Source organism: Gadus morhua, chromosome 1 (genome assembly GCF_902167405.1).
Source record: "Gadus morhua chromosome 1, gadMor3.0, whole genome shotgun sequence".
NCBI classification, from domain to species: domain Eukaryota; kingdom Metazoa; phylum Chordata; class Actinopteri; order Gadiformes; family Gadidae; genus Gadus; species Gadus morhua.
Genome location: NC_044048.1, coordinates 24,425,717 through 24,445,058, shown reverse-complemented (window position 1 = coordinate 24,445,058; position 19,342 = coordinate 24,425,717). Strand labels below are relative to the sequence as shown.

Below are 19,342 nucleotides of genomic sequence, written 5' to 3'. Positions count from 1 at the left end.
ATCCACTCTTCCATTTCGTAGACAACAGTCTCGAAAGAAAACTTTAATGAAGAATGTATGGATCAAACTCGCAATGAGGGTCAGGACTTTGGTCCAAATGGTTACTTAAGGGGCCCATCCATGTGTGATAATGCTTAAAAACATGGGCCGGGAGAGGGTGAACACAATAAACAGTTTGAGGGGAATATATCTATATTTTTCGGAACTCAAAAACAATTTTACCATACCTTTGAGTGAGTTGTATAGATATCTACAAAGAAGACACTATATCACAAAAAAAATACAGACCAATATAACCAATATAAAAACCCATTCCTGCATAAACAAAAAAGTGAATATCGCATGTTTACAAAAAGCCAATGCTGGAGATGTAAGACAACACCTTACACATCCAAGGACAATGGGAACAGGAGCTGAATAAAACAGTGGACGATGACATATGTTCGAGATGTCACAGGAGCGGTATGGAGACTGCTGTGGAAAGAATTTGATTTGAAGGTAGTATCTTTAGGGTCCTGCAGACACCCCAAGTCATTGGAAACAATTCTACCATTAAATGCTTGAGTAGCAGTGACATGTTGGGTGACCATGAGGTGGCGTACTTTGTGACTGCCCGATTATGCAGTGATATTAAAATTCAGCATGAAGAAATTCCCCTGGACCCGCTCAGATGAACACCTTTTTTTCAAAATCAGGAAATCTATTTTGTAAGATGTATTATCTACATTTGAATTGTTTTTTGCAAGTCAAAGTGTTTTTTTTCAGGTTCCAAAGAAACAATCCTATTGAGTAATATTTTCTCTTTGGCAATGGTGTGTGCTGTGGTTGGAAACATTTTTCTAATTAATGCTAATTAGACCAATGCTGGTCCTGCCATAGTAAATGCACAATCATGTTTTATTTCCATCTTGAACCGCCCATTGTCCAGGTTGCCAGATTCCCTGGTGGTGGCTGTGCTGTGTTATGGTCAGTCCAGAAAGGTGCTGCCAACATGCCCTTGTCCAAAATCCGCATGACTGGGAGGACAGCCACAGAATCTAGCTGCTTGGGCCTGAGGGAATATCATAATGAGTTGGGGCTGATACAAGCATACATAGTTTCACTTAAAAGCTTAGCTTAATATAGGCTACAACATGTAGTTGTATTATAGAAATGTGTCCTTGTACATTGAGATTCTCTTTAAGAACTCTTTAAGATTGTAACGAGCCTGTGGGAGAGACTGTAAATGCCGTTTACAGCAGCACGTATCCAACCGTCCCGCCATTCTCCCTTAATGTCAAGGCCTATAGCCTATGTAGGGTACCTTATTTTATACAAAACATTTATAAACAGGATTGGTCCACAGTAGCCCCACACCACATACCAATGTCGTAATGCGGTTTGGGTTCTGGTGACTAAATGTAGTTTATGTTTCTGATGTAGTTTATGTTTAGGACACATTAAAGGAGGCCGTTTTGCTGCTCGGATTAATTTAGTTTTATTGGAATATTCACAAGGAATGTCCAACTCCTTTGCCAGCGTTAGCTGAAAGAGGGGTCACTGTTTATAATGACCTCCGTGTGAAAGGAGGTCAAACAATAGAATAAGGAAAAAAGCATAAAGGTGCTTGCACTTTCTTTAATCATGACAGGAATATCAACATGGAATTAACATCACGAAAACGTTAACAGTTAATCAATTCATATTCAATATTTACAAAACAACTGGAATACATTCATGTGGGAGCTTCATTGAAAACCACAAAGCAGATAGGTCTTTATGGAATCTCTCTCTGTCTCGGAGAGAAATAAGATCGATTTTGCGGGTGTATGCTTAGGAGAAATCCACTATGTTTTCTGGGCTCTCTCCTCTACGTAAAGCTGCATCTGAAACAAAATACAATATGAGCAGTCAACTTGATGTGAGATCGTAATAAAACATACAATATTGTCATTGATTTTAGCACTGGGAAAAGAGTATAGAAAAAAGAACATAAAAAACTGATTGGATGGGTTGAATCTTTAATGACTGAATTTGGGTTTACTTTTACAATCTCTGACGTCATGGTCTTCAGTGGGATGAGTCTGGGCTCCGGCATGTGGACTTCCTGCTCATCAGCCACGATCCATGGGAAGTCCTGAGGAGAGCCAAGACATCCAGCCCCTCAATACTCAATACATTCTAGAGATACATGGTCTGGATGGTTAGGGGGACTCTGGCAGCTAGCTAGAGTAGGGTCCAAATGGTGTGTGCGTGGTGTTTGTGGTGTCTTGCTCTAAAGTAGTCTAACAACTCTAGCATTTATGCGCCTCGGCGAAATTGTGTCTTTACGATGAGATAACACCATGGGATATTTTCAATATTGTGCGGCTGACCATAAAGTTGAAATATTGTAATAAATAATAAAAGGTCAACAGAAGGATATCCAGAGGGTACATTGGAGAGCAGGCGTGTCTTCAGGTCACAATGCTATTTAAAGAGGACCTATTATACTACTTTTCTGGTCTTAATTTCTTATTAATGAATCCTATAGCGCAACCTGACACGAATCACAGCACAAAAAACGATGTCGATTTTCGGGAAACTCTTCCTCTCATCTGGGCGCTTTCAGCATTCTCTGTCAACGCTCGGTTTCGTCCTTCTCCGCCCCCTCGCCCCCCTCCTGCCAACCCAACTCTGTTGTGATTGGTTACCTTCCTTGAAGCGCGCGCGTGGGCAGATTTGACCAGGCAAATGGGGGAGCGGCAGGAGTGCCTCTAGGTAGATGATTTCCCGGAAATGTGAACAAGTGAATCGCAAGCTTTGTCCCGAGTGTTTAGCGCTCTTCACATCCACCCCAGACTGTCAGCAAGGAATACGTCGAAATGCATGTACGTCATTATTTGACCCTTCAGTATGGTTAAACATGACTATCAATCATTATAACAACGTTTAAAGGTCATAAAAGTCGAAAAAGCATAATAGGTCCCCTTTAAGGAACAATGAACCAAAGACCAAACATAAACAAGTGATGTTCAAAACATTTGTAAATCTTGGCCGCATATAAGTCCAACACTAACATAAATGCACAGCGTTGACCTCCACAACAGCATGAGGGACACTGGCCTCACCTTGATGACCTGCACCTTCTCCATGTTGCGCGTGGCAGCTTCTCTGGTGTGGACCAGTACTGTGAACGAACAGCCTGGGACAGGTAGGAGTGGAGCACTGTTAAGCATTTTAACAACCAGCCAACCTACTGTCCGAGAGACTATAGTCCCGTTGTGGCCCGGTGAATAAACACCAGAGGCTACAGTGATATGATAATGATAATGTAATGCTGCTTACCTGGGGGATTGCTGTTGAGAACCGCATCACACACGCTGATCTTCAGAATGAACGCTCGCAGCAGCTGCTCAACATGGGACAGCAGTGTGTCCGAGCTGCAACACACAAACAAACACACATTTAATGTGCATGTCAACACCAGCACATCACTCTGATTGTCAGTGTCAGCATAATCGACAAAGTACAACAGCCGAACATTATAATTGTAATACACATTGCTGGCTTATAAACAAATACATTTCTTTCACGACTGCCATTTTTTGCACTGGATATAAACTTGAAGTCCGAGAACATTTTACATTGTGGTATTTTTAACCAGAGTAAGACAGCATTAAGTTGTTAACTTGTGCTGTGCTAATAATCCTGTTGAACAGACATACCTTATACTCAGCAGGGGGGGCTGAGAGATTTCAAAGACAAATCTCTCGACCGGGTGGTGCTCCTTGTCCATGATGACCACCGCTACCTTCTCAGCATCATTCTGAAAATAACGGAAAGGTCATTCAAAGCACGTTGTTCAAACCCACCTCTTTCACTGTACTCGCATCCAATCCTCACCTTTTCGATGAGCGGCTTCACACATTGGAGTGTATCTTGGATATACTGGTTCAGTTCTGGATGGCATGACATCTACGATATAAACCAGGAAAGCAACATCATGAATGCGCCAATTAAGTTGAACTGTGTCCACTCCCAACACCTAAAAAAAAAGCCCAAGATTGCAAGCAGGTGGTCCATTGAATTTACCTGTACAGGCACGTTGTATTTCTTTTTCTTCTGGAAAATCCCAGAGGGGTACACCTCCCGAACATATAATATGAGATGAATGGCTACCTCTAGGAACTCACACAGAATGTCGGCCACCACTGTGGAAGAGTACATTATACTGGCGTTAGAGTCAAACACTTGTCGGAGGTCGAAGGACTGCGAAAAACATGCAATCTACCGAATGAGGGTCTCTTGCCTTGTCCAAAGTTAAGGTCCTGTCTGGTTAGTGTTGTCATTTTCAGTTCCCAGGTTGAATGGTTAAAAGCGAAAACGATAGTTTATATGCTCGATAGCGATGACATTTTTAATAGTTTGTTATATTTAGAGGTGGAATGGCACAGCAAACGTTTTACACATTTTAAACCACAGGGAATCGTATCGTGTTAGCATTAAATAGCACTAGTACAATCTTGTTAATGGTTTAAATTAACGTTCTTATAATTTAGCCATGCCATATTTACTTCTTTGTTTATTTTCCATTGTTGCCGTCCATTAATGATGACGTTGTAACGGCGCGATCGAAAGACGATAGAATTTGCAGGAGGTAGTTAATGAATATATATATAAATACCTTTTTATTTTCATGGTGAAATTTAGTATTAGTAGCGAAATATTTAACATGAAACGTCGATTACAAATAATTATCATTACAAATGTCTTTACATTACAATGGAATCTTTGCAACTAAAAAAAGTCAAACTCTTACAATTACAAATGACATCTGTCATATACTATAATAATAATAATAATAATAATAATAATAATAATAATAATAAGATAATAATAAGATAATGTTGGGATTCGAAATCACTAGATTACACAACCATGGATGTATAACGACCCTCCTATTTTGTTAGATTAAACAAAATGCAAGCGCGCCATCAATTGGTCAGATAGAGAAGGTGCAGTAGCGGAACTACAAGAAACCAGAGAACAGATTAAGATTATCCGATTGTTGTAATAGACACCATATTTTGGATGGGAGAGGACAGCAGGCACTTGTACTCTACCTATTTTGACTTTCATTATCGGTGACCATTTCCTCCCTAGTAGTAGGGGGGAGTAGCAGTAGTTCAAATGGGATTATCACATCATCACAATCACTGTAGGCCTACTGCAGTCAATATTCACCTGTCAATTGAAAAACCTGAAAGTCTTTAATGGATGTTGATTATGATTATAATAAACAGTTTCAGCCTTTAAACGTTTAAAGTAACACGCCAAACCTCAGTGAAAAGGTTGTATGGAGAGATTGTATATGTTTATGTTTTTTAATTATATAAAGTGAGGGATTTTATCAGCCTTTGATGAACAATAAAGCTTTAGTCGTCTGTTCTAATGTATTCATTATTCAAGCCACCTTTCAACCCTATTATCTTTTCCATGAACTACACTCCCATTAGCTAATCTTAAGACCTAAATAGTCGCAATACGGAACTGAAGTGCTTTTACTTCTAACACTTTTGTCGGCTTTCTTTCCAATCAAAAATGTTATATCATGCACTTTACTAGTAGAGAAGTACTTATTTAGTACTTCCCCCCCATCTCTACCACCTTTATATCACAAGGGTATAGTACTAGTAGTACAAAATGTCAACTCAACACTACATGCACAACCTGACAACACATACAATTTGTCCGGAAGAATACCATCCTTCCATACATACAGAGAAACATTTCAGGGCCCCTTGGTGGCAGAGAGGAGCTTATTTACTGTATATGCAGACTCAGGGTTTGGCTCGGTGCTATCAGACCCGGCTGTGATGCAACCAGAGAGTCAATCAAGACAAGGGCCCTGATTGCCCTTTATCACAGAGACAAGGTGTTTATGGTGACCTCGAGGGGAGACGGGGAGGGTGGAGGGGAGGGCTGGAATGAAACCAACAGATTTATGTCCAGTAAGCGTGACCTCGACGCACTGAGCCTGAACTAGGACCAAAGTCTCCTATACAGACATGGGCTATATTATAAGAGCTTGAAGACTAGCCGGAGCACAGCATTCCTGACCGGGCTGCCTCCCACCACTGTTCCCACAGGTGAGTGTGCGTTCATGGCGACTGTCGATTGTTCTGCTCCGAGGGTGACACAACGCTCATTTGTCTGGGTCACATACTTCGAGCACATTCTCCGCCTTGACAGAGCCACGGCGTGCGCTTAATCCTATCCAATCATAAGACTTGGTTTAAAGGAACTGTGGAGCTACTGTAAAGGATTGGCAGCCTATTCAGTCTCTGTGTAGCATGTATCCAGAGCTATTCTCTTGTTACACTTGTAGACTTCTATCTTATAACACTTGTTGATTGCAGTGTTATTGTTCGTCATTCCGTTGTCGTAGTTCCATTGAAGTGCTGAACGTGTTGAGGTACGGGGGTCGAAGGTCATTCCATCACACAACGGGATTACAATGACTACAGCCACGGACGCCAGCGGCTCAGACCGGGTGCAGTACAACCGATGGAATGAAGATAACATCAACGTCGACGTAGCCGCCTCACAACCCGGCCTGGTGGGGTGAGAGCTCAACGTTTATGAAAAATCGAAATCAACTCCTATTCAGAAATACACATCAGAAATTATACGTGGACCTTTTCTGTTAATGGTGGGTTTTGCAATTTGTTGAAACAAGCTAGAGTTCGATTTTGAACGTATCCAACCAAACAAATCCCACATAAGTAGCTGGCTGACTGAAGCAATAGTTCTGCCAAGATGAGTGGAAGACTGGGGTCATGCGTTGTATGCACGGCCAGAGTCCACGCAGGTAGGCGGGCGGGTAGGTAGACAGACAGGTAAGCCATCCAATCATTTCATTCTGGCTGAGTGGAATGATTGGACAGGTTTTACTAGAGGCCGGCGACAGCCACAGATATCGTATTTGTGTTTTAATCAGAGCAGTCATTAGGCAGCTGTCTTGTGTTTCCAAGTGCCTTTTAGGAGATAGAGCATCAAAAAAACAAAAACAAAGAGCTAACATTGGCAGAAACCAATATTGGAGCTCAGAGGTAGGGACACAGGGACTGGTGAGAGATGTGATGTGGGTGGTTGCAGATGGAGTCCCAGTGGAGGGAGATGTAGAGTGACTTTAGGTGGATGAACACCAGGCACACATTATAATGCTAACCCTTGAGTTTACATTACACTGGCCTGTTGCCAAGCAAGAGAAACATTTTGCTGCACTCTAACGCGCTCTTTTTTGTAGGTCTACATGTTACCACAGACGATTTAGTTTGCATAATTTACATTTATTTGTGGTTTTTCACAAATGTAAAAATTTTCACATTTTTGAATCCGAAGAGTTTGGATCTCACAATCGTTTGTGTAATAAACGGTTATTGGAGACTCCTGTAAGGCAGAGCCATACAAGTCTAAAGCACATGTTAAAGTTAATGTTAAAATTCCCATTGCTGCTTTACTCCTTATCAGCACTTGTGGAATGCCTCTCGTCCAATCAAATGACTTGTTTGGAACTAATTGTTGTATGTTGCATGCATGTCACACCACATAAAAAAACACTTGTGTAGCTGTTTAATGATTAAGACAATCACCTTTCTTCATGTTCTTCATCTCTTCCAGGTTCTACAACAGACTGTGTACGGGCAGCATGGGCTTGGTGGTCAAAGTGGCCGGAGGTGTGACTGCTCTGGTGTCTGTTTACCTTCTCGGCTACGTCACTGGCTACTATGTCCACAAATGCCTATGAGTGGCCTCATTAGAACCGAGACCCACTTAGGAACATGCATTTCAGAAATGATGATTTCAATATATTTCAGATACAAGGGAAACAAGTCTTCCTCTTGGCTTTTTTTGTTTATTCATATTTTAATAAAACACCCGTTGGAAATGTCATGCTTGTCAATGGAATTAGGGCAATGTTGTCCCATTAAAAGGTGATATTTAATGAAATTTCAAACATGACTATAGACAGTTTTTTGTGCACTTTGTACCCGTAACATAAATACATCCTTGGACCGATCAGTCACCATCATATATTATCTTTATGGTAGAGATGTCTTGCTCTTCAGCAGGAATAATACTTCCTAAGTTCTCTTTTGTCGTGTTGAACAAGGTGGAGTTCACCTTTACCACCCAGTCAGCGATCCTCTGGGAGGTGTAGTATTCGTCCGTCTCCTCGAGCCAATGTGAATCCCTCCAGGTAACGCTGCCCTCCGAGCACTGAGATTCTGTTTCCACGTCTGAATCGTCCCAGCACAAAGCCCTTTGTTGCCCTGCTTTGAGGTCCCTGGTGTTGGGTTCGACGGCGGCAGTGGGGCACGCGTCACTCTTTTGTGGTCCTATTTTAAGTTCCATCAACGCCGGGGCCGCAGCGGCCACGGGGGACTTGGCGCGATCAATGCCCCCCGTCAGTGGTCCGGAACGCGTCTCCGAGTTCAGATCGTTGTTGAGTATTCTAAAACTTACCCCAAGCACAGAACCGCTTGATTGATCCGAAATTTCAGTTCTTCTTTTGTGCCGAGCCACCAATACGCGGAACGACGTCTTTTCCCTCATAACGATTGAATTAGACAACCGTGTGAGGCTCTTGGGAACAGACGCCGACACGACAGGGGCGTCTTCGTCCTGCCGAGGGATGGCGGTTGACCCAGCGATGGGTGGCAGGAGGTTGCTGTGCGCCACAGCCGCGGCGGTGCCTCTTCTCGGTTCACGCAGAACCACGACGTCCCTCGAGCGAGAAAAGCTGTGCGCAGACCGGGTCGACTTTGCGGCGAGCTGGAAGTCTGCTGGTTGTCGGGGGCCCGGAGGCTGCCCCTCGCCCGATGACCTGTTCATCCTTGGCACGCTCAAATCCAGTCTGTCCTGAGCGCGTGTCCCGGTGGTTTTCGCATTATTACCCATCGAGTTCCACAAACAGCTGCAGGTTTGCCCGTTCCTATTTGCATCCAACCAAGCCTGCTTCTCCTGACCAACCCTATTACTTTCCTTCATGCTTTCAGAATCAATTATAAATGTGCTAGAATGCACATTTGACGCAGTACACCTGTGACTGCCAGAGCTCTGGTCATCTCTTTGTACAAAGTGCTTCTTCCTTCCAAGCGCACGCTCAGACACACGCAGACACACACACAGACACACACACACATGAGTCACTCGATACGTAACCGTATCCATCCTCTTTCTACTTTGATTCTGAAAGGTAAAGATCTTTCACGGTGGGTAAATAACCAAACATCCTGCACACAAAAAAGGTGAAATGCTTGTATACAACCCTTTAGAATGAGTTTATAAACTTGAAATTCCTTTGATAAAATGTTTTACCTGGAATTTGTGTTGGCAGTTTCCATTATACTCCATGGTGCTTCCCACACATGCATTAGCATTTTGTCATTCGCTTTTGTCTGTGTGCAGTTCCCTTCCATTTGGTCCAAAGACATGCAGGTTAGGAGAGGCCAAAGATAGCAGAGAGGTACTTTAGTGTACCAAGAGATCCTCAAGAGAACTCTCTTCCTTAAACCATGTATTCAGCAGGGAGAGGTGAAAGTCCCATAAACAAAGGTATTGATTAAAGTGGACCAGCCACATGTGCAGCGTATTCCATATAACTAAAGTAAAGAGCTGGGGAAACAAAGAGTCCATCCATAGAGTGGGTTAAGATATTTAATTGAGGTTAGTTTGAACATGCTCTGAAGCAGTTCCAGAAGTACAATTAATGGCAAATACTTGTCGTTACAATCCTGTATGTGGTTAGGATTTTGCATTGAGTTGTAATTTTTCCTACGGTACACCAGAAATCAACAGTATGACACGATAAAAAAAAAGAAAAAAAAAAGGAAACCAGAATATAATTCTGAACAGGACATTTTTTTTTTTTTTCATTTACCAAAGTACATGGTGGTATTTTTCCCATGGTATGCTTTTCCCTTCTTTGAGATGCTTTGACCGTTATCTTTAACACACAAGCTTCAATGAACCGAAGAAAAGAGGACAACATGTGGCAGGTCTACCGTCTACCAGATGATCTTCAGGGTCTCGTCTGCGTTGGGGAGGTCCGTCTTGGAGGGGTAGACCACCTTCAGGTTGCCCTCCTGGTCCACGGTGCGGACCTGCTGGATCAACAGACCTTCCTCCTCCTCCTGCTGCTGCTGCTGCTGCTCAGCGGTCTGGCTCGGGGTCTCGCTACCGGGGGGACCGGGGGTCTCAGCGTCCGTCTCCTCATTTCGCTCCGCTGTGAATTTGTTCAGCTCCGCCATTTTCTGTGAGAAAAGGGGAAAGACATTCATGATAAAGATTTTATTAAATATTAGAAATGGTGGTAAATAATGACGATAATTATTTGTCAACTGCACAATATACGCCCTTGAATCTGGTAATTGTGTTTCTTTGATGTGCATGCCATTTCAGCCAACGAACAATGTCAAACATGATACAGGTTGCATTTTTTAAATAAAGTACTTTGATGATCAACCTCTTATTCATATTCTCCCCAGCTGTCTCAATGGCGTGAAATCAAGTAACAGCCATCAACTCTAGAAGGCGCTCACTCATACTCTCTGTCAACTTAACCATAAGATCTCTAAAACCAAGTGGATGATTCTTCTCCACTCCCTTTAAATCTTCTTAAAAGAGTTTTTTCCCAAAACAGAAAAAATACAACAAATCCTCTTTTCCGTTCAGATACCAAACATGTTTTGTACCAGCAGAAGTCTACCTGCACTTGGATAACGATCTCCTCCAACATCTGATTAAACCGGGTTCTGGTATGGATCATGTTCATCAAATATTCACCACCGGTAGGTGTAATGCGAGAAGCCGGGCCCAGATTGGAGACATATAGGATCGTCGTTGGCGCAGGAAATGCCGCAACTCAATGCTTGCAAACCCGAACCGCCGGTTTCGATTTTCAAGTCACACTCTTTCTCTTTGTTTATATTTCCGGAGCCCTTTGGGAGACAAGTCACCAGGATGTTACTTATGAAAGAGGGGTGTTGATGGTTTTGGGTCATTTAAGTTTGGTTGAGAAAGTCGGTAACACGATATCTCAAACCTAGCCTTTCATAGCGAGGATAAAACACGCCGCCAATACCTTTCCCTCTCAGAGCCGGCTGGACGGCCCTGAGATTGACATTGAGAGACGAGTGTTTTGAGACGTTGACATTGTACACCGGCCCCGGATGATGAGCTAGATTCTTCCACGGGGAAGGAGCGGGGTCAGAGATAAAGGAACAACAGGTCACACCGAGACTGCGTCACGCAGCAGCGTTAGCCAAAACACCTTGATCTAAGGGGGAAACTTTGAAAGGGCGTCTTGTGTAATGTAATTCCGATGATTACAAGCCATCTCAGAATGTAGTAATTTCTTCTCATAATTATTAAATATACAAATATTATCCATTTCTAATGAAGGTGTACTTCTATAATCCTCATTAAACACGACTGGACTACGGTTTGTGCACATTACCCAAAGAAAATAATACATACAAATAATAAATAGTCCTCTTGCATTATCCTTATTGTAGAAATGTCTTTCAAGGCTGTCGAGTTGACTTTTAAAAGCAATTCAGCAATACTCTTAGTGTCAAACTCGTCTGTCCAATCATAAGTGTTAATCAAGAGTGAACTCTAAAATAGACATCCCACAAAGACTAATGCTATGTTACGATCTAGTACCTTTACATGTGTAATCCTATAAACATGTTCCCTTATTTATAGATCTCCTTGAATTTCCGCCTGGTTACCTACACTTCCTTAGGATGGAGTAGTCGGGCTGGAGGAAGATAGTAACCAACATCGTAATGGGAAAGTCTTTAGCTCATGTATTTCAGGTCAGCCTCTTTGATGGTGACATAGCATTCTTATAGAGATGGTAGTAAACACAATACTGTCCCTCCATGTCAGAGTCAATTTGCGTGATAACCTTCTTTGTAGCAAGTTTACACAAATAAATATGGGAAGGGACAGTTAAGTTGTTTGACTCCCAGCCCAATGGTCTCAACCACATAGTCCAAGATGAACTGGTCCTCAACCCATACCTGCTCTTTAAAGGGCAAATCTCATGATATTGCGTAGTATAAGGAAGTCCAGCTTCATAGCATCGGTATGGACCATTGAGGTAATTTATCCAACTTCTATGCAAACAGAGTGGATTCGAAGCAATACTTCTTATCTTCTTATTTTGGAAAATAGCCAAGCATGACTCTGCCCTGTTTGTATCCGGTTTCAGTGTATGGGCTTTGGGTAAAAGAGTGTTAAATGTCAAAATAGTAAATAGATAGGTTGTGAGCAGGGATCCTTACTACAATGAGGGCGTCCATGACATCCTTGCAGGTTTGCAGGCTGGTGGAACTGGTCACCTCCAGAAACAACTCTTTGGTCGTCTGGCTGATCTATAAACAACAACAAAATCACACATAAACAATCAGTCAAGTAATTGGAGCTTCTTCATGACTAGAGTATGTTTTTTTGTGCATCTATGGACAGGACGCTGCCGAGAGAGACAGAGAGAGCATTGGGCTGCAGGTTGGAATCAATTAAAAACATTGTCAGCAAGTAAGGGGTTCAGTGAGTTTGATTCCACATCAGGGAGGACGGACGACCTCAATGTTGATTTCAGCGTTTCAGCATTATCAGTGTTCCTGTATCACGTCTTAATCTCTCAGGAAGAGATAAAGATGATATCTTCAGCTTAACGAGCATTAATATCAAGAAAGGAAGGAAGCAATTCTTCCAGTAGCCATAAAACAACACGTGTTCAACCAGAGTTTTGTGGTGTCAGTGTTGCAGTGTCAGTGGAAAAAAAGTCTGTTATTTTCACCCATCCTCATCAATTATTTGATCAATATTATTGGCTGGAAGTGAACTAGTATGTGAGCCAAATGCCACATTTATTTAATTTCCGCAGCCTTTTATCCCTGCCTTGCCAGGATATGCAGGCTTTTATTTCAATAGAATGTTGACAGCAGGAGTTCATCTCCTCAACCCATGCATTCAAATCGGACATGGATAAACTGCTGAAATGTTGACCAAGATGCTACTGAGATTACGAAGGCATGCCAGCCATGGAGCAAGCAGTCCTTCTGCATTAGTGAGTTGGATTCGATCGGCTTTAGCATCCAATAGACAGACATACCTTGGTCTTATCACTGTTGGTGATTGGTGGGAAGGAGATCACATGACCCTCTGCATCCACGAGACACGGGTAGAGTTCCTTTCCATCCAGAAGCTGCAGGTATCTTTACAACATAACAAGCACCCTTTAAAAACACAGATCATGATAACAATAATACAGAGTAAGTATTCATTACCAAATAACAGTTGTAAATTTCACTTGAGGTTTAAAAGGTCCTCTGCTGCCCTCATGTGTTAAAGTGAGGTAGGATTAACAAGGATAAGGATAACAACGATAAAACAATGTAGAAGCACAGAAATGGAAGAAAAGTCTTAGTGGTTTGAGGCGGATTCACAGAGGAGATGTTCTGGGTTTGTTTGTGTGTACCGAGAACGTTAGTACTCACTTGTGGAGGCCGGAGACGTTCTGCCTCTTCTTCTGCTTCCTCTGGTCGCTGGCCTCCTGCTGCAGGGTCTTCATGAGCTCCACGGAGCACACCTCCTTACGACCCAGAGGAGTGATCTACACACACACACACACACACACACACACAAACACATCCATTTACTATCCGTTTGCATATTGACTTTGAACATCTATACAATGGTTATTATTCACTGGAATGCATAGTGCCAAACTGACTATATTCACACATAATGCCCTACTAGGCTTTTTAGGGCTTAACATGAAGTCTACAAAACAACCCGTGCGTCGGATCCCAGTCCCCAAACTTATGGAGCTTGTACTAATAGCGCATACTAATTATGGGTTAGCTAGAACCTGGTTCATCCAGTGAGGCCTTTTTAGGACTGACAGATACGTGACAGAACGCCCTTCAGTGAGACGAGGTGTGAGGTGCAGTGGGAACTGGGAGTGTTCGGACCTTCAGGTCGGCCGGGGGTCTGGCGTCGTAGACCAGCGGGCTCTTGAGAAGCTGCAGGTCATGCGTGGCGATGGTGGCCGTGGTCCTCCTCACGCACAGTTCGTCGTGAAGCTTGGTCTGGAAAAAACAAATCAAAAGATCTATTAATGCGGACCTCCTCAGCCTGACCAGCTTAGTTCTACACCATATTATTTTGCAGCAAAGACAAAGCTGTCATTCTGACGTCCAGGGAGCGTAGTTCCGCACACCTGGAACAACAGGAGCTTACCTGTGCCATCAGGAACCTTTTGAGGGCATTCCCGGGCTTGAGATTCATCCCTTTCACCACGCAGCAGACCAGGTACGGCCTGACGTCCTTCACGTTGGCCGTCACCGTGATGGCCGGTGCCGTGGGACTGTCGGACAGGTGGAGAATCCTCACCACCATCTTGGCCAGTTCCTCTTCCTGCTCCTCCTCCCCCTGCTTCTTCTTGTTCTTCTTCTGGGGCCTCTTCTTCTTGTCCCCACCCTCTGCTACGTCTCCACCAGCGTCCTCCCCTGCTGGTTTGCCCTTTCCTTTCCCTCTCCCACCGGCTCGGATGTAGTCCAGGATGGACTTGGTCTGGCAGCCGTTGACCATCTTCTCCAGACGCTTGTCCTTGAACTTATTGCCCTTGAAGTTGACATCCTTCAGCTTGGCGCAGTCGCTGAGGCTGAAGGGAAGCTCACACAGCTTGTTGTTGGACAGGTCCAAATTCTGACGAGATGAAGAGAGACAAAAATCTGGTGTTAATTTCTCTGCGGATATGGAATGAAGACAGAATAACGAAACATGACTCGTTTTCCTTACCTTGATGGCCGCAAGCTTGGACACATCTCCGCTGAGTTCTTCGATGGCGTTGTCGTACGCGATGACGGTGCTCAGCAGATCCAGGCGGTCGGAGTAGAAGTCCGAAGGGAAACTAGTGATGTTGTTCTTGGAGATGTTGAGGTGGTAGAGCTTTGAACACTTGCTCAGCCCCTCCGGAAGACACACTAGGCTGTTGCAGCTCACGTTGAGCGTGTTCAGATTGGGTAACTGGGTGATTTCATCAGGCAGAACGGTGAGGTTGTTGACGGATACATCTAGCACCTTCAGGGATTGAATACTTCCTATTACTTTTGGGATGGATCGGAGTTTGTTCCTGCAGAGAAAAAGGCTTTGGAGATTGGTGAGGTATTTGATGTCCTCGTGGATCTCTGTTAGACTCGGACACTGGGCTACCTCCAGATAATTTAAGAGTTTGAGAGAATAGACCGCTTTGGTAAGCCCTCCGCCTGCCGCGATTCTCTCTTCCACTGACGCACCTTGTAAAACGAGCTCACGTCTTTTCTCTTTTAGAGCTTTCTCTATTTCTGGCCAATCTTCTAAATCATCCATGCTGCTACACCAGACTTTGAGGAAGAACGTGTGACCGGTGTTGTCGGGGAATATCAGTTGCACATGGTATACGCAGGAAGACAGCGCGCATTGCAGTGGAGGTTCTGCGCATTCACTGTGCAAATCTGACGTTCTACACACCATTGTCTCGTATGGAACACTCAATAGACCACAATGCTTTGCGTCCGAATAACGGAACGCCTCTGGGCATGCGCGTGTTGGGTTGTTGTCACTGGTGGTTATGGAGATCTAATGGGGCTCTGGCGAGCTGTCATCGCGTTAGTGATGTGCCTGGTAGGTTAATAAACGACTTATTAACACCAAAATTAAAAGATGCCTGCATACTTGGGTAACCCGTTTGATGTAAACATTTTATTGTCAGTGCAATTTTGTTGATTTTTGTCTTAAATTGCAAGTAGCTCGTCGGCTCCGTAGCTAATCCTTTCCTACACAGAATCAAGGCGTGAGGCGTTAACTCTTCTCATGCTTCACCAGGAATATCACGACATTCAAAAGTTTTAAAATACACTGTGTGGGAGTGTGTGATGATGACGGCTGGTTTATTAGGCAGCCTCACCTGGCCGAGTCTGATTAGAGTCTTGGGCTGGGTGAGGCTTCACACCTGTTGCACACTGAGCAATCAGTGTGGCACAGATTTAACCAGCCATCTTCAATCACAAACCCAGGGAGTTCGCCTAGATGGCACCCGACATGTATTTCCAACAAACTTTTTACAATAAAACTGATTTTTAACACCCCTACCCTGCCTCCTTGTATTTGGAGGAGCCCAATATAATTCACCTAGGTGGCGTGAAGCATGGACATTTCTACACTGGCTTTTTTAAGTTCGTTTTTATAGCTCTCATGGCGTAAGACTCCATCACAACTCCATTTATTTCTGTTTGTGAAGAAGACAAGCAACAGATTTAACGTCACATTTAGCCTATTTAATTTTTGATGGGATTATTAATTTATTTGATGCCGAGTAAATGCTTGAAGTACACAGAATATATATATTTTGTACTGAGATTGTACTGGGAGACCAGCAATTTCAGTTTGGGGGGATTGATTTTGGTTGGGATCCTGGGTTGTGTTTGGTTGTACCAAACTTTATTTAATATTTTTTTCATAACACTACCCAGCCCGTCCAGCATGTGACGGCGTTTACTATTTTAGAGTTCAGGATCTTAATAATACCCACCACTAGTATACTGCATTTCAAAATTCTGGTGCAAGGAGCTACGTTTGCTTCGGTCTCGAGGTGTTTGATATCAAAAATGTAATAAATAGTTTAAAATGTGACTTTAGCAAGACAAAAACAAAAAGAGCCAGTGTAGCACATAGGTGGTGCTACACTCCACCTAGGTCTCTTCTATTGGGCTACTCAAACATAAGCTAGACTCTGGCGCTTGCTGTGCTGCCTCCACCGGTCTTCCGCTGGGCTCCACTGCGCTGTTGGGGCTGGTGCAGGGAGGAGACAGTCCATCACCACTGCTGGTGACCCAGTGCATCATCGGATAGCCCTTCTGTGTCCATTGTGGTTTGCAGAGGCACCAGTGTAGCATGTCCATACTACACGTCACCTAGAGGGACTTTGTTTTAGGTTCCTCTAAACAAAGGACGCAGGACGCATGTTAGAAATCCGGTTTTCATGTACAAGGTTTGTTGGAAATGATACATGGACTGTTGTTCAATGTTGCCATCTCAGAGAACAGAGTGTGTGATTGAAGTTGGCTGGTTAAACCTGTCCACACTGATTGCTCAATTGGCAACAGGTGTGCAGCCTCACCAAACCCCAGATTCCAGTCAGACTCGGCCAGGTGAGGCAGCTTAAACCAGCCATCATCCACACACACACTCCCACAGACTGGGTTTATAACACTTAAAAATAACATCTATAACATTTGTATTTGAACAAAAAACAATCTATGATTTTATAGAGGGATTGTTTTTTGTATATAGATTTGATTAAAGGTAAATAGTTAAAGGAAATGCGTTCCATGTGAAATGCTACATATGATACTCTAACTTTGCTCTAGTAGTTAAATAACCTTCAAAAATGTAGTGGAAATTCAGAGAATGCCTAATTACAATGTATGTAATGTTATTTCCTGTCTGTACCATGTCAGTATCCACGTGGGGGATGCCGAGGAAGATAGGTTTCGTTGTGCTCAGCTCTTCTGGTCACGAAGGCGACTTCAGGGCCGAGGAGCTGATGGTCCACGCCCCCACCGTCCACGGCTGGCGCTCAGCAAGGTGGCGGTTCAAATATCACACCCCATGGGAGAGGCCCAAAGCCAGGGTTTGTCCCCGGTGGTCTGTTGTAGTTTATGGATTCATATCTCTCGCTCTCGCTCTCTCTCTCTCTCTCTCCCCTTTTATTTTATTTCCTTTTTCTCTTTCTCTCTTTATTTTCTTTCCTTTTTCTCTCTCTCTCTCTCCTCCTTTTATTTGCTTTCCTTTCCTTTTTCTTCTCTCTCTCTTTCTCTCTCTCTCTCTCTCTCTCTCTCTCTCTCTCTCTCTCTCTCTCTCTCTCTCTCTCTCTCTCTCTCTCTCTCTCTCTCTCTCTCCCCCTCCCTCCCTCCCTCTCCCTCCCTCTCCCCCTCCCCCCCACCTCCACCAGGTTCTGCTCCTACCCCCAGCAGATCACCCTCCAGCTGATGGAACGCAGCCGGGTGCGGAAGCTCCAGCTGCTGGCCCACCAGTACCTCATCTCCGCCAAGGTGGAGTTCCACATCGGGGACTCGCTCCCGGACCCGGCCCAGCACACGGGACCCCCCTGCCCGCTGCACAGGCTGGGGTGAGACGGCTGCTCGGCCCCTCGGTAGCACGGTCACGTAGATCAACTGGTCGAGCATGGCCTCAACACTGTTCTGGGGTTTGGGGTTCGATTCCAACTGGGCCCTCCCAGGTTAAAATGTATGCATTCACCCCTTTTCTACCCTTACCCCTTCCCCTTACCCCTCCCCCTTGTTTTGAAGGGCTAAGGGGTAGAAATGGGATTGGGCCTTACCCGGGGATTCCACCGGACGCGTTACGGCAACGTTACGGCTGCGGCACGGAACGGCTGCGACTCTGCCCTGCTTGCATTTCCACCGGGCGCGTTACGGCAGCGCAGCGTTGCCTTGCGAGCCAGCCGTATTCACGCGAGATCACGCGATAATCCTAAACCTAATGTACTCACCTTCCACTCCCAAAACGACTGCAATTAAATGCCACGCTTTGTCCTTCCGGCCATTGCCCTTATAAAAAGGATGATTTGGTACATAAATGACGTTGTGATAGGCTACATGAGCTGAGTATTGTGTTTTATTTAGAAAATTGACCGGATGCTTAATGGCTTTTACTTTTTCACTTCCTGCCCTGCTCGATCTGCTCTGTTGAAATTGACGCGGTTCAGCAACGGCTTGCGGCAAAAATAGAAATGCTACGGAATGATAGCGCTGCGGCACGGCGAGCCGCTCCTGGGACGCTGCTGAGACGTTCCGCAGCCGCGCCCGGTGGAAATGGTCTCATTGATTAGAGTGGAACCTATCTGCTGCGGTGACCGCGGCCAAGACGTGCCGCAGCCATAACGCTGCCGTAACGGTTCCGGTGGAATCAGGCCTTTGGGCCCAATCCCATTTCTACCCCTTACGCCTTCCCCTTCCCCCTTCCCCTTCCCCCTTCAAAACAAGGGGGTAAGGGGTAGAAATGGGATTGAGCCTAAATAACGTGAAAAATGTGTGTATTAGTATTTAGTGATTTTACAGATGCTTTTATCCATCCCAAATAACTACGATTTACTGTACCGTAATTTCAATTGTAAATATATTTACATTACATTGCTTTGTTGTGTGTAAGCAGCGTCTCTGCCACCTCTCCCGTAAACATGCTATCTCTGTCACACCACACAAACCGACCAAACACGTCGTCACCTGGCGCTGTC

General features: G+C 44.3%; 3 protein-coding genes and 1 long non-coding RNA gene across 12 annotated transcripts in view; 2 read left to right on the top strand and 2 right to left on the bottom strand.

Annotated features, from left to right (window-relative positions):
• Window positions 1-1,452: 1,452 nt before the first annotated feature.
• On the bottom strand, window positions 1,453-4,625 carry mad2l2 (mitotic arrest deficient 2 like 2). 2 transcript variants are annotated; one of them, XM_030364193.1, is made up of 8 exons: window positions 4,536-4,625; window positions 4,054-4,172; window positions 3,865-3,936; window positions 3,687-3,787; window positions 3,307-3,401; window positions 3,090-3,163; window positions 2,024-2,116; window positions 1,453-1,865 (listed from the first exon to the last, which is right to left on the bottom strand). In XM_030364193.1, exons 1-8 carry the CDS (start codon window positions 4,552-4,554, stop codon window positions 1,827-1,829), a joined length of 612 nt encoding a protein of 203 aa, XP_030220053.1. In that variant the 5' UTR covers window positions 4,555-4,625; the 3' UTR covers window positions 1,453-1,826. The 2 variants fall into 2 exon arrangements, with proteins under 2 accessions (XP_030220053.1, XP_030220045.1); XM_030364185.1 differs by having other exon boundaries at window positions 4,271-4,584.
• A 1,330-nt stretch (window positions 4,626-5,955) lies between these two features.
• On the top strand, window positions 5,956-7,981 carry LOC115542392 (uncharacterized). Its single transcript, XR_003976502.1, has 3 exons — window positions 5,956-6,110; window positions 6,410-6,585; window positions 7,645-7,981. It is a non-coding gene; the product is annotated as an uncharacterized LOC115542392 (long non-coding RNA).
• A 1,685-nt stretch (window positions 7,982-9,666) lies between these two features.
• lrrc47 (leucine rich repeat containing 47) lies at window positions 9,667-15,475 on the bottom strand. The gene is made up of 7 exons (XM_030354529.1): window positions 14,845-15,475; window positions 14,284-14,751; window positions 14,016-14,132; window positions 13,539-13,654; window positions 13,154-13,256; window positions 12,321-12,410; window positions 9,667-10,280 (listed from the first exon to the last, which is right to left on the bottom strand). Exons 1-7 carry the CDS (start codon window positions 15,412-15,414, stop codon window positions 10,035-10,037), a joined length of 1,710 nt encoding a protein of 569 aa, XP_030210389.1. The 5' UTR covers window positions 15,415-15,475; the 3' UTR covers window positions 9,667-10,034.
• A 30-nt stretch (window positions 15,476-15,505) lies between these two features.
• cep104 (centrosomal protein 104) overlaps window positions 15,506-19,342 on the top strand; it is a 36,910-nt gene continuing 33,073 nt past the window's right edge. For 2 of the 8 annotated variants that reach the window (XR_003976495.1, XR_003976497.1), the window contains exons 1-3: window positions 15,509-15,708; window positions 17,544-17,670; window positions 18,038-18,214. Coding sequence is in view for 5 of the 8 variants with exons in the window: in XM_030354504.1 (XP_030210364.1) it covers window positions 15,567-15,708; window positions 17,544-17,670; window positions 18,038-18,214 (446 nt within the window). In the remaining 3 variants the exon portion in view is untranslated. Of the gene's footprint in view, window positions 15,709-17,543; window positions 17,671-18,037; window positions 18,215-19,342 lie in introns of all 8 variants that reach the window. The other 6 variants (XM_030354474.1, XM_030354463.1, XR_003976493.1 and 3 more) reach the window with 5 other exon arrangements.